Genomic DNA, 15,201 nt, shown 5'->3' on the forward strand with positions numbered 1-15,201 from the left:
TTGCTTTTTTGGCTCTAACCTCTCTTGGCTAGATGAGCTTCCCCAACTGGTAACCCTTCCACACCCAAATCTTCACGGACCAGAGATCTTGGATGTTCCCTCCACAGTTCAAAAGACCCCTTTCATCACCAATCCCGGGTATGACACTGGAAACGGTATTCAGCTTCCTGGCACTTCTGGTCAGCAGCCCAGTGTCGGGCAACAAATGATCTTTGAGGAGCATGGTTTTAGGCGCACCACACCGCCCACAACGGCCACCCCTGTAAGGCATAGGCCAAGACCATATCCGCCGAATGTAAATGAGGAGATCCAAGTTGGTCACGTCCCCAGGGGAGACGTTGACCATCACCTCTACTACCCTCATGGTATGGGACTCAATCCAAATGCCTCTACAGGACAAGAAGCTCTCTCTCAGACAACCATCTCTTGGACCCCATTCCAAGAAAGCTCTGAGTATATCATTTCATGTCATCCGGTTGGCACTGATGAAGAACCTTTACAGGTAATTGATTTTTCTCTTTACTTCTGGGCAGCCTAGAAATGAGTAAGCGAGGTAACAGAAGTGACCAGAGCTCTAATATAAATATTATAGGGTCGAAAGGTAGTACACGTAAGCCCTGGTTTTTCTTTTTTAAATCTCAATATGGCTGTACTTTGGGGGTATACCAAAGAGTAGCATCAGGTTTTGTTTAGTAGAGAGAATAAAGTCATTTCTATTAGTCGCCCACATTTGAGGCTCCTTAGTAATATGGACAAAGAAATGATCTGAAAAAAGAGAGAGATTCTGCCCGAACTTGCATTTGTTCAGGAAGATCTTGGATGCCATCCTTGGGGCTCCTGGCTGGTTCAGTTGGAAGGGCACGTGGCTCTTGATCTCACGGTTGTGAGTTTGAGCTTCACGTTGGTTATAGAGGTTGCTTAAAAATAAAATCTTTAAAAATAAAGAAATGAAATGCCATCCTATAGTTTGTCCTTGAAGAATCCCATTATCTACAATATGTCTGAGGAAAAGGAACGTATGTGAAACTGTGCCCACATCAGCTGTTAAAAATGACTGACTCTTTAAAACCTCTATTCTTTCATTTGTTTTGCTGATACCAATTTTTAGTGGGTTCTTATTTATAAGAATAAGATTCTTATTCTTATTTTTTTAGAAAGCATCAGAATTAAAAAAACAAAAACAGCAACAATAACAAAAAAACCCCTGACTATACTGTGAAAGATTTATGAGCTTAGAAACATGAGTTTGGGGATTTGCCCAAAGGCTTTAAGGACCCCATGTTGGGGTCACAGGGCACCTTGCCGAGGATGAAGATATCCGCCACGTAGCGCAGTGTCCGTCATTTATGGGAAAGGGGCTTGGCTCAGGGATCCTAGTGGGCTGGCACAGACCTGCAACCGTAGCTGGATGGATGGCATTGTCTGTTGAATTACTGAGGGCTCCTGAGAACTGTGGAGCACACAGATCTGGGGCAGGAAAATTGGGCAGACTGAAAAGATGGCCCCTCCCCCCCGCCCAGAGTTCCGTGTCTGTCCACGGCTGGTTTGGGATCGTTCCACCCTCCTTCTTCGTCCCCCTTGGCTTTATTTACATAGTGCAGGCTGTTGGTAAGACAGTAGGGAAAGTCACATCAATTTCCCCCATAACGCTTTCTCCCTCACTTTGGATGTGCCGATGACTGCAGTTCCGAGTTCCTGGAACCTCCGCTAGTGCCACCCTGACAGGCCTCACCAGAGGGGCCACGTACAACATCATAGTGGAGGCCCTGAAAGACCAGAAGAGGCACAAGGTTCGGGAGGAGGTTGTTACCGTGGGCAACTCTGGTATGTGAAAGCCTGGGTCCGCAGGTGCAGGCTCCCCTCTGGACTAACCCCAAAGACACGTTTTCTCTCGACTGTTCCTTTGTTGCTGTTGTCTTTGAACTTCGGGAAGTGATGGCATGAAGTCAAGGAGCAACTTTAAATTCAGTTATTTTTCGCTCCTAGTACCCTAGTTCCTGTGTAAAGTAGTCTCAGTCAGTGATGCGGTAATTGACCTGGAAGGGACCCGAAGCATGATTTAGTCCCACATTCTGACTCCCTGCTAGCGAGCATCTGAGGTCACCCGGGGCACGGATCTCCTGATCTCTTTTGCCAGACCCTCTGCTCACCACGTTGCTGTCCTCTTGAGTGATCCTTTAAGTCCCAAAAAAGGATGACCTATAAAGGAAATTCCCTATCTGCAGACAGGAGCGACTGCTGGTTTTTGTTCCTCATGCAAAATGCAGCCAACATCGCCCATTTCCACTCAAAGAGCGACCTTCTTCCAATGTTATTTCAATTTCTTTTTCTAATTATACAACCCCAAGGTCAAAATAGCAGTGAAAGGGTCACTGACTCCTCTTTGCAGCACTTGCAAAGTAAAGCAGTAGTGAATCACCTGGCTTTTCAGCCTGCATCAGTTGAAGATTCACCAAGGATCACGAGAGACAGGGAATCATCAAAACCACGAATCTTCAGTCTTCCCAACAGAGGGTTCTCTATCCCACAGCAGCACGGAGTGCTATATTCTGTCTGTTGAGTGACCGGCTTTATTCCTAGGGCCGGTTACTGAACATAGGGTCACAGGTGACCGTGCTATTTTACACGTATACATGCCTGTGAATTTAAGCAGTTGCTTATTTGATGTGGGGATCGTTTTGTGCTTGTTGTGTTAGGTTTCCATGGTAATGCATGCCTTCTGCCTTGCGTGGTTTTACTAGTAGAAGGCCACGTGAAAGGAATTTTCAGAGCACAAAAGTCTTTGTACTTTTCCACATCATTTTTTTTTTTTTAATTCCATCTCCATAACTTAAACCAGGTGGAATTTTAACTGGTGGCTATTTGGGGAGGGTTACTGAAACCCCTAGTAACACTACAGGTTCCTTTCACTTCGTTTCTGACCCCATATCCCCTGCAGCAATATTCTGCATTCCAGCCCCGTTCTCTGGGCTCTCAGACATGTCAGACTTGTTTGTTTCTCCCAAACTCTATTTTCCTCCAGGGTGATGCCTTTTAAACTATTAAACACTTTCAAATATCTATTGTTTTGAGCCTTTGATTTTTGCACTGTAAAAATAAATATACATGGTGGGATTCAAAGTCACAGAAATTAGTTTATATAATTTTTAGAGACTCATTGGAAGGATGCTTTGCACAGATTGCTTTAAGCTTTCTCAAAACATAAAGATCCAGTGTATTAGGCAACACGAAGAGACTCCATTATTCTTAAGTCATTCGTATCCCTTGTTTTCTCTTATTTGAAACAGTTGATTTTATTGGTAAAGTAAAGCTGTCCTACTGCTGTCATACTAATGTACAGAATCTAGCTCTGATGCAAAAAAAGGAATAATAAAAGTGAATGTTGCATTACAATGGTATATAAAAATGACTAAGTCTCTTGCATTAAAAACAAAGGATGCTCTCTAATAATTATTCTTTATTTGGTGGGCACTTTTTAAGTGCCGACAATGGACCAGTGCTTTGAATTCATGATATCTATGTAATCTTTACAAGATATATTTTATTATATTATATTTTATATTATATTTCAGATGAGGGAATTAGGGCACAGAGATAGAAAATAACTAGGTCACTCAGATACTGATGGAGAGACATTCCAGCTTTTGCATCCCACTCGAGTTCTTAACTAGCCTAAAATGCCTCAAGATATGTTCCATATGCTATAGACTAGTTTTGCCAGAAATGATGATTTTTTTTTTTTTTTAGTACTAATGGCAAAAATGGAAGAGGGGCTCCTTTTCAGGTGCTTGTGGCAAATGCGCCCTGGCAACATCTAAATATTGTTTATCAGAGCCACTGATGCTTTGGTAAAACAGATGAATGGTTCTTCATGCTGCTGGGATTTCTGTTTTAGACTAGACTCATTGTAACAATAATTCAGTTTTCTTTTTATGGTTCCAAATCACCACTAAGCTGTCTTTTTTTTTTTTTTCCTCCTTTTCTTCGTGTAGTTGACCAAGGCCTCAACCAACCTACAGATGACTCATGCTTCGACCCCTACACGGTTTCCCACTATGCAGTTGGAGAGGAGTGGGAGCGGTTGTCTGAGTCCGGCTTTAAGCTCTCGTGCCAGTGCTTAGGTTTTGGCAGTGGTCATTTCAGATGTGACTCATCTAGTGAGTAGCTTGCTTTGTCCATCTCCTCTGGTTCCATGCATTCGCACAATGTGCCAAGGAAGCATGTTTGGCAGGCACAGGCTCTTCCAAACATGAAGCAAACGAGGGGAGAATGCTTGACTCAAAGTAACATTTTGCATCATAAAGAATGATGGGAAATTTTACTTGTTGAATATTTGCTTCATTTCAAGGGTTCTGTGTCAATACAACCAGTAATTAAAAATACATTTGTGATGGTAATGATTTTTTAACATTTTCTGTCAAGATAATAAAGTCAAACTCTCTGGAGCCCAGTTTAATGAAGAGTAAGTATCAGAAACACAAAGGAATCCCCAGTCACTTTTAATCTTTAATGTTGAGTGAGCTCAGAGGTGAACATTTATACTCACACTCTCCTTCAACACAAACCAGTCATGCACATAACTTAATATATCCACAGTGTCCTATCGCACGCACATATGCACACATCAGGTAGCTTGAATTCTGCCAAGTAATGTAGAGAGCAGCGATAATCATCGACAGATGATTAAGAATCAACTTCAGTAGAAAAATATTTGATTTTCAAACTATAAAAAGATTTTAACATTTTTAATGGTATTTTCAATTTAAAATTATCCTAGGGATAATTTATTATGCTTTGATATTTAACATTAGAATTTGTAAAACTTTCATTTATGCTTTGTTCTTAGGGGATGTGATTATTACTGACAATTGGTCTATTTTTATAGGTGTTACCCATTTTGGATTATGATCAAGTCTCCTACAGATACTTCTTGACATTATATTTGGGGAAATCCAACATAAAATATTTTTTAAAGACTTTCACACTAAAATATGAAATGGTTTAATTCAGACTAAAATATGGAGACAACTCATTTTTTTCAATGCAGACTACTACTTGACCATCTGAAAATGGAAAGATGGAACAGATGTGTCCTATGACATTTAGGAGTTGGAAGTTTTAACATTTTGGCATCAGTTAGGTAGTTTTTCATTTCTGAAACTGAACTATTTTAAGTTTGCATATTTATTACCGAGGTAAGTACTTAGGCACGATTTGTGGGAACAGAGCTATAAGGTGATTTATGTGATTCTTTGGCTCAACTGACATTTTCTTTGCTTAGACGACATAATTGTCAAATAATGTTTAAAGCTGAAGAATGGAAAAAAAAGTTTAAGGAATAGCTGCCCTGTTACACAAACTTCTGAAGTGTGTTCAAGTCATCTTTTATGGATCGCAGTTAAAGATATAGAACTGTGACTTTTAATATTCCTCAGAATCGGTCTTTTCTGTTGGGATAATAACCAGTGATTTATCATTTTGTTGGTTTTGGTTTGTTTTGATACACAGATCTATTCTTTCACTCTTTCCATTTACAAGAAACAGGTTAGGGCATGTAGAAGCCAGCGGAGGTTTGTTTTTCGGTTAATAGAACTACTTGGTATCCAAGTTCTCTGTAAATCCGAAAAGTGACTTTTCATCTATGATCCATTCCCAAAAGACTATTTAAATCCTACTTTGGTTTTCAATAATATTAAGCCTTAATAGAATGCAAATGAAGGTCCCCGACTATTCTTGTGACATGGTTATGGCGGGATGACTTGCATCTTAAAATATCCTAGAAAACGTTAAATGATAAAGATAATATTTTAAAATCCAATCGAAACGTGGTCTGTCATGGAGATCATGATCCTCAACTTTTCTTGCCACTCCCTCTAGGTAGCCAGCCCTTAAAACGGCTGTGTCCCAGAGCACCGTCTTGTGAGTCAGAACCCACTGATAACTCTTGGCCTCCGGTTTTCTCTCACCCACAGAATGGTGCCATGATAATGGTGTGAACTACAAGATTGGAGAGAAGTGGGATCGTCAGGGGGAAAATGGCCAGATGATGAGCTGCACATGTCTTGGAAATGGAAAAGGAGAATTCAAGTGTGATCCTCGTACGTCCGTTGCCACAGATCATTTTTAGTGCCTTATTAAGCACTCCCGCTTTTATTACTGAGCTGTAACTCTCATTCACAGAGATGATTGGAGACTTTAGGTCTCCTTGAGGAGTGAACAGTGGGTTTGTTAATCTTTTGATTTGGGAAAGTGGAGACAGGCGTCCAAAATGAGCCATGATTTAACGTTATTACAAGACATGTTAGCTCTTTTCTGACCTGAGTATTTTGACCATAATCGTCAGTGAAATATTACCAGAAAGCTTTATGGGTCTTTGGATCCAACTTTTTAAAATATGATCCTTTCCCAGTTTATCAGATTTAGTTTTTGGACGTGCTGCCCTAAGATCCATCCAGCAGTACTTCTATCACCAATGGTTCCCATAAACCTGTGGGATTTTGGTTGTGAGGATGCACATTTTGGAGAGAATCAGAACGTACCCTATTTAGAAAGGTGAAGTTCGTATTGTTCTCAATCTTCCATGAGCCTTCTGACTTGTGTCTCCACGCAGATGAGGCCACGTGTTACGATGATGGGAAGACATACCATGTGGGGGAACAGTGGCAGAAGGAATATCTTGGTGCCATTTGCTCCTGCACCTGCTTCGGAGGCCAGCGGGTAAGGCCAGCCTCCCTGTAATTGAGATAAGACGAAGGGGGCCCTCTACCCTGGTGATTGAGAAGTCAGCTTCTTGTGTGTGTGCTGTACACAAAGTGTGGTAACGCTCCTTATGAAAGTTGAAATACCTCATTTCCTGTTGGCACAGAGCTGCCCGCAAGAGGCAACCCTACACCCCTTCTCAGTTCTCCCCTTCCAAGGCAGCCTAAGCCACTCTCATACCTCTTATTCTCAGGCTGTTGCTACTCTTCAACAACTGAAGGCTTACATGCTGAGTAGCATTAGGCCTTGAGGTGCCTTGAGGTGCACAGTGACTGATAGGTGCCCACATGGCATTGTTGTTAAGATCCAAGAAAGGGTCTAGAAGATACCCTCTCTCAACCCAATAATAGATTCCTGATACAGATCTAGCACTGGGCTTAAGGAATATGGGACAAACAGAGGGAATGAGAAACGGTTCTGGCTGTTAAGGATATAATTGGCGACATTAAGTTAGCATACATGGAAAGTCAAGCTAATTAGGTGAGTTTCTTAGTGGGTCTGACAAATAGTTCCCAGGTAGGCTGGAATCCGCAAGAAAGTTTCCATGGAAAAGAGAAACATACCCTGGCGGGGGAGGTTCGGATGTTTGAAATAGATTGCGGGAAGAGAAGGAAGCGGAGAGAGCAGAGTAAGTCTATCACCCCGGATGGGAAGCAGCTGGCCTATGTGGGTTCCAGTGAGCCAACCCTCTGCCTGGTGTCTTGTAACAAATCAGATGAGAAGAAGTGGGGGCCATTTACGGAAGGGCCTGGAAGTCCGTTATTTAAGCCAGAAGTTCTCAACGGTTTCTAATCTGTGCCCCCCTTCACTATAATAAAAAATGCTGTGCTTTCCTCTAATGTTATTTGAAATTTCAAAATAAGATGACTCATGCAACTCAAGAGCAACAGAACATAACATTCCTTCATTTTTAATGAAAACATACCCTCCCCAACAGCTATTCACATTCTGATACATGAAGACCACACTCCCCACCCCAGGGGAAGATGCACTGGCCAGTGCCTTTTGCACTGGCCAATTGTAGGTACCCAAGAAGAAAGAGAACATGATGGAAGGTGGTTTTTAGGAAAATTAGTCCTGCAGCAGGAAAGGGTCTTCAGGGGTCCGGCTCTGCCCCCACCTGAGGACTTGGGGCAGCCCATGGAAACTACCCTGATCTCTTCCACCCCTAGTGGTTAGGTGGGGAGGGAGAGAAGCGATGGAGGCCCTCTCTCTGTCTCTCATTAACACTTGTAAAGACCCTGAAGGTGGAACATTTCTGGTAAGTGGTTGGTATAGAAATATGTGATGGAAAGTGAATTTGTAGAATGTGGTCTCACTTCAGCATCTCCTCAGTATTTATGCACATGAGACCTTTCATTTGTGACACCTATTCTGTTCTAAAGAAAGTGCTAAATGAAACACTTAAGACAGCAGTGGAAACTGTGACATTTTTATGTGAAAGCAAGATTCAGTGACTCTGTAAGTAGTATGTACCTGTATTGTATGAGGTGTTCTGAGGAATACTTTTTTAAATGGAGAAATATGTCTGGAATATGTAAGTGACAGTATAAGAAAGAAAGTGATTGTATTATTTAAGGTTCTTGCAGGTATAACAGGAAAGCTCAACTCCGGTTGATTAAGGCAAAAAAAAAAAAAAAAAAAAAAACCACTTCACATAACTGAAGAGTGAAGAGTCCAGGGTTACATAACAGAAGAGTCAGGGCTGCTCCAACAGTGGCATTCTGAGTCTTTCACTCTCTTATACGCTTTGTTCCTGTATATTGGCTTTGTTTAACAGAAGCTTCTGCTGATAGTGAGAAAAATGACTTCTGTCTGCTCCATGTTTAACCTCTATAGGCTTAGGACAACCATGAAGGAGAACATGGTTCCTCACATTTCTAGCAAAAATCTCAGAAGAAGAACCTGTTTCTTATCACAAGTCTGGCCAGACAAAAGGCTACAATTTTCACTGGCCGTGGCCATGTGGGTCGGAAGGGACAGCCTTGCTACCTTCCTACCCACATTAGGAGGAATGTGGCCAGGCGTCATTTAGCAGGTGACAGTCCCAAATCCACCAGCACTTCACTAGGTTCCTCTCCCTCTCGCTTCAGGCAGGGCAGTCTGTGGGGCTGAGTTTCCTATAAAACAAGGGTGTTTGTCCCTGTGATCTCAGCTCCCTTGCAGAAAGCTCTAGGATTCTGGGAAAACTTCTCTGTGTCTTCTGGTACAGAAAGCAGACTTCAGAAGTTGGAACTGGAAGGAGCCTTAGCAGATGTGTGGGGTTTGAATGGGAACAGAAAGGAGGATGTTTCAAGAACAACATAAATAGACAGGGGTGATCAGAAGGTATGAGTAATAAACCAGAGCATATTCTGCAAGTTTTAAATGCATAAAATCATCAGAGCTTCCTTCATGATTAACTGCTCATACGTTGCCAATGGGTAAGAAGACCTGAAATTCTTTAACGCAAGCACTAATGGTGATGCTCTCAGGTGATTGTAAACCCCATTTGATTTCATGCCTGTGTCCTCTCAGGGCTGGCGCTGTGACAACTGCCGCAGACCCGGGGCTGAACCCGGTCACGAAGGCTCCACCGGCCACTACAACCAGTACTCGCAAAGATACCACCAGAGAACTAACACTGTACGTGCACCTGTACCTTGAGTGTTTGTCCCCCCAAATGCCATTAGATACCTAGTAGGGATACCTGTAGGCACCTTTCTTCTGAATGAACCAAATGTTCTTTGTTGTTAAAAAAATCTTTTAAATGCCTTGAGCAGAAGACTATACCCTAGAACATAATTTAGGTTCAAATTTATCAAAACTCTAGGATATCTATTGCCCAGTACATTGCTAAGGTCTTGAAGCTGGAAATACTGTCCTGTCTGTAAGGGCTTATCATAAAAAGCCTCTCCACTTTTGTTCCGTACATGTCACAGGATTTTTTGGTAAATTTTTCTTCTGTTTTAACAGAATGCTGCTTTTTTTTTTCTTTTTCTGTTTTCACAGAATGTCAACTGCCCGATTGAGTGCTTCATGCCTTTAGACGTTCAGGCTGACAGAGACGATTCCCGAGAGTAATATTTCCACCCAGAGGAACGAGCATGGATCTCTGTCAAGGTCCATCCAAACCGGAGTGATGTTAGCAGACCCCCATCTTAGAGTGTTTCTTTCTTAAGCCCTTTGCTCTGGAGTAACTTCTCCAGCTTCAGCTCAACTCACAGCTTCTCCAAGCATCCCCCTGGGAGTGTTTTGAGACTTTTCTCATAAATGGGGGCAGTATATTGCCTGTTCTGCTCTGAAGTATTCAGTACCGCTCAGTATTTTAAATGAAATGATTCTCACTTGTGATTTGGTTTGAGATGACTAGGGAAGCACAGACACCAACCAGCGTAAAAATGCGTTGAAATGATATCCTCAGAATTTTAAGTAGGAAAGTTACCCAAACACTTCTGCTTCCACTTAACTGGCCTGCAATGTTGTACGAACAGCGTGTCCTTGTTACTGTGGTATTTAAAATATTCACAGTATCCACCTTTTCCAAATGAGTCTAGTAATATCTTTCTCTTATCTGTTATTTATCAATTTTTCCCAGTATTTTTATACGGAAAAAATTGTATTGAAGACATTTAGTATGCAGTTGATAAGAGGAATTTGGTATAATTATGGTTGGTGATTATTTTTTTATACTGTATGTGCCAGAGCTTTACTACTGTGGAAAGACAACCGTTTAATAAAAGATTTACATTCCACCACTTGAAGGTCATGGCTTCTTTCTTGCATAAAGAAATTTGGGGGAGAAGAAGAATCCCCATGAATGTTCCTTTTCAGTTCAGCAAACACTTGAAAACCTATGATGTGAATAGCTCTCTCCTTGGAGATTTAAGTACAGAATTTTCCCCAGTCTGTCACTACAAAAACAGATTCATTCTTGATAGTTTATCTCTTCAGTAATGAAGCTGGTTTCATATTTCTGCTTTCCCAGATTTTAGTGGACTGAAACATTTGTTAAACTCACTAGCCAGCTCTTCAAGAGTGGGATTGAAAGGAACTTCTGTTGTTTTTTCCAAACATCATTCCCCCTCCCTCCCTTCTTCCTTTCAGTGAATAAACACCTACTCAAAGAGCTTACCTTTGGAGGAAGAAGAAAAGATGGCAGAGATGTTAAAAGTACTTGAATAGCACATCCTAGAGGAGCTTTGTCTTAGGGAAAAGCTGTGCTACAAAGAACCTGAACCCCACTCGTCTTGATAACCTGCCACTGACACTTTCAGGGTGCCCCAGCAGAACGGAGTTTGCAAAACTCCTCCTCTACAAAGGACATCTCCTTTTCAATTTGACTTTGGGGAAACAACAAACTCTGAGATTAAATCTGGCATCTAGAAGAGTAAATAATGGCACTGGGAATAGTCGATTTTTAATTAGTAAAAAATTAATAATTCATAATATACAATACTTTTAGACATTGTTGTATAATGGAAAAAATATTTCAGTAAATACCTGCCAGTGAATATTTAGACTAACTATAGAAAGAGATTTCCTCAGGATTCATTTGTTTAAAAAAAAAAGAAGAAATTTTACATTTGAATTATTTACAGTTTACAAAATGCCCTGACATTTAGTATGTCATTGGGAGATATTGCAGTCTAATTTGATAAAGAATGCAGCTCAGATTAGTTTTCCTTAGCAAGACACAGACCCAAACCCCAGATTTCTACTTTATGTTCCCATTCTGCTTTATTAGGCTACTAATGACCAAGACAGCAACAGCTCATATATGTTTAAAAAAAAAAAAAAAAAAGATAAATCACAGAAGAAACACATTGTGCTGATGTGACTGTCTCACATGTGTCATCACTGATCACTGAAGAGACAATGTGATTCTTCAATATAAACCTACACACTGGGGCACCTGGGTGGCTCAGTGGGTTAAGCCTCTGACTTCGGCTTCGGTCATGATCTCAGGGTCCTGAGATTGAGTTCCACTTCGGGCTCTCTGCTCAGCGGGGAGCCTGCTTCCCCCTCCCTCTCTTCCTGCTGCTCTGCCTACTTCTGATCTCCTTTTGTCAAATGAATAAGATCTTTAAAAAACAACAACAACAAAAAACTCCTACACACTGCAGGGCAATGGGGACCACTGAAGATGGGGGCCTGAGAGAAGGCAGGCTGGCCCCCTGGTCTCCATATGTGAAGAAGAGGCCCAGGTAACATGTGGGTGAAGGTCTACACATCAGCTCCATCTTGCTTACAAGTCTTTGTATTATAAAACATAAGGAAAGAACAGCTATCGGCTGAGAATGTGCTTCAAGCCACTTGCCTATCTGCAAACCTGAAACTCTCTTCCCAAATGTGAGCTTAAGTAAATCCACTTGGACTGTATTAATTAAATGAAGAGCAAGCCTTCCTGACAATTTATAAATGAAATAAAGACACAGGCTCCACATTTTAGATTTTAAAATATCATTTTTTCCAAAATATCTTCTAGATTCTCAAAAGCAGTTTATTAATTGTACAAATTAAACTTTCAATAGTGAACCAGTAACTACATTTAAATAATAATAACGAATTAAACAAATTTAAATGGCCTTTCATGTTTTGGCATCAAAATGCAAGAGTGGTAAAAGTTTCTTTTTTCTATTTCTCAGTAAAATCATCCAAACTCTAACCCCAGAGGTTTTCCAAAGTACTTTATAGTTTTTACTGACTCATGATACTTCTTCCCCTGAAAATTTTGCAACAGTCCAGATTGAAAAGGCGTAATTAAAAGACCAATCTCGATTCAGGCAAGAAATTGCCAATTCAAGAAAAAATCAGGTAAAACAAATATATCAGATTTTAAAAAGAAAAATTGCAGATTTGAAGCTTTACTTTGCCTTGCTGAATTTGATTTGTAACAAAATTTATTGTGTATTTATATTGTTTTCAGCTCTAATGACCTAAGTGAGTGATGCAAATTGGTGTGTATAATAATATCACTATAATTCTGTGAGGCACACTTTCTCTAAGGCGGTGAATAAAGAAATGATCAGGTAGAAATTGTAAGTATAGGAAATGACTTTTCTATTTAATTATATTTCCATTGAAAATTCTATTCCATTTCTAGTTGCATGAAACTCATTAAAGTGATTAAGAAACATCCCATCAGCACATTTAAATGCTGAAATTGCTTCCTATTCAGTAAATTCCCATTACTGTGGTAGGGAAAGTGGCAGGCTACAATTAAAAAATCCCATTTTCAGGAGATACATTTCAACCCTTACAAAAAGGCAGGGGGTGGGGGGGAAGACCACTCTTGGGACCTCTCATGTTGGGAACATTTAAAGATAACCATAAAGGCTGATAAAGCAGAAGCAGCCCAAAGTTGACCATTCACTGCCCTGGGTTTTTCAGACTTTCTTTCTAAAGAGTATATGGTGCTCATATTTGAAATGAGAGTTATTGTCATTGCCACATTGTCTCGCTCTGTATCTTCATTAAAATAGAAGAGAAATTTGAATTGCAAACAAAAATCTATAAAAATTACAAAGGAAGGAAAGAAAATGCTGCAATAAAAGAGCAGAGAAATGGTGCTTCAGCAGAAAGCCGAAAACAGAAATTCCCTTTTTAACGTTCCTCGGTAGAGTCAGGTATGAGATATTAAAGCATGTTTTACATTTCCTTGAATTCCTTTTTACTTACTCTTTAGAGACATGTGGGTTTCAACAATCTTAGCAGCCAAATTTCTCCTAAAATAGCTCTGGTGTGGAGCCCCCGAGACTCACAATTTGCACTGCTTGGAGGCGGTGGGAGGCAGTCGGCGTGGGCGATCCGTGGCATCCTGGGCTCACTGGGATTCATGCTGGAATCCCGCGTCCTGCATGTTGCCCACCAAAGTAGGCTCCTCTCACATCAAGCACAGCGAAGGCCAAGGATTCTCCCTTGGCCTTCTCTTTTCTCTCTTTGCATTACGGTACTTTGGAAATTGCCATTTTCTTCCAGAAGGAAATATGGCCTCTGCCAGCAAACACACTGGACAGGACTTTACAATGAAATCTACTGATCTGTATAATTCAGCATTAGTTGTAAGATGCTGAGCCAAGCGCAGGAAAGCTGTATTTGACTCAAAAACATGCCGCTTTTGTGGAGAAATTGAAACCCTCATACATGGAAAAGTCAAATGGTCCAGCTGCTATGGAAAACAGTTTGGTGGTTTTCCAAAAAGTTAACCCCAGAATTACCATAGGACCCAGCAATTCCACTCCTGGAGAACTGAAAACATATGTTCACATAGAAAGTTGTACACAGGGGCACCTGGGTGGCTCAGTGGGTTAAGGCCCTGCCTTTGGCTTGGGTCATGGTCTCAGGGTCCTGGGATGGAGCCCCATGTCAGGCTCTCTGCTCGGTGGGGAGCCTGCCTCCCCGTCTCTCTCTGCCTGCTGCTCCCTACTTGTGATCTCTGTCAAATAAATAAAATAAAATCTTAAAAACAAAAAACAAACAAACAAAAAAACTTGTACAAACACGTTCATTACACTATTACCCATAATAGCTAAAAAGTGGAAGCAACCCAAATGTTCACTAACCGATGACTAGGTAAATAAAATGTGATCTAGCCATACAATGGAATACTATTTGTTAAAAGGAAATGAAGTTCTGAAACACGCTACAACATGAACCTTGAAAACACTATGTTAAGTGAAAGCAGTCAGGCACAAAAGGCCACATATCATACGAATCCATTTATATGAAGTGTCCAGAATAGGCAAACCAATAAAGAAAGTAGATTAATGGTTCCTAGGGGCGGGGGAGAGGATAAGGAATGACTGCTACTGGGGATGGGCTCTGTTTTGGATTGAGGAAAATGTTCCAGAATTAGACAGTGGTGATGATGATATAAATCTGTGAATATACAGCACTTAAAATCACTGACCTATACACTTGGAAATTGTTAAAATGGTCAATTTTATGTTACGTGAACCTTATTTCAATAAAAAAGAAAATGTCGCTTTACTTACAGAAAGTCTCTGTAATATCCTTTGGTTTAATGGTAAGAAGTGAGGTGTAGGGAAACAAAGTAGATTGAAAGGTTGAAAGCTCAGAAATCTTTTGGCTACCTATTTAGAAACTGAAAAAGATCTTCCATAAATATACACTATTTTTAAAGCAATTTCCATGCATTAATATCATCCCCCAATACCTTCCATGCTTCCATATACACAGGCATTATGAATAATAACTAGTATTTCTTTTTTAAAAGATGTATTTTTTATTTGAAAGAGCACAAGCAGAATGGGCAGGGACAGGAAGAGAGTATCTCAAGCGGACTCTTGGCAGAACATGAAGCCTGACATGGGGCTCGATCTCACACCCTTAAGATCGCAACCTGAGCCAAAACCAAGACTCAGATGCCTCCCCTATGTCAGCCAGGTGACCCTAGCATTTTTTACACATGGTATTTCTTGTGTCCCAGATGGTGCTGTA

General features: G+C 40.8%; 1 protein-coding gene across 12 annotated transcripts in view; it reads left to right on the plus strand.

The window, feature by feature from the left end:
* Positions 1-10,496, plus strand: part of FN1 (fibronectin 1) — a 66,474-nt gene extending 55,978 nt beyond the window's left edge. For 4 of the 12 annotated variants that reach the window (XM_082689085.1, XM_082689079.1, XM_082689084.1 and 1 more), the window contains 7 exons: positions 33-502; positions 1,686-1,824; positions 3,993-4,157; positions 5,973-6,098; positions 6,611-6,717; positions 9,277-9,384; positions 9,751-10,496. In XM_082689085.1, coding sequence (XP_082545211.1) covers positions 33-502; positions 1,686-1,824; positions 3,993-4,157; positions 5,973-6,098; positions 6,611-6,717; positions 9,277-9,384; positions 9,751-9,822 — 1,187 coding nt within the window. In that variant the 3' untranslated portion in view covers positions 9,823-10,496. The remainder of the gene's footprint in view (positions 1-32; positions 503-1,685; positions 1,825-3,992; positions 4,158-5,972; positions 6,099-6,610; positions 6,718-9,276; positions 9,385-9,750) is intronic. The other 8 variants (XM_082689083.1, XM_082689086.1, XM_082689087.1 and 5 more) reach the window with 2 other exon arrangements.
* Positions 10,497-15,201: the final 4,705 nt, after the last annotated feature.

This window comes from Mustela nivalis (genome assembly GCF_964662115.1).
Source record: "Mustela nivalis genome assembly, chromosome: 11".
In the NCBI taxonomy this organism is placed as follows: Eukaryota; Metazoa; Chordata; class Mammalia; order Carnivora; family Mustelidae; genus Mustela; species Mustela nivalis.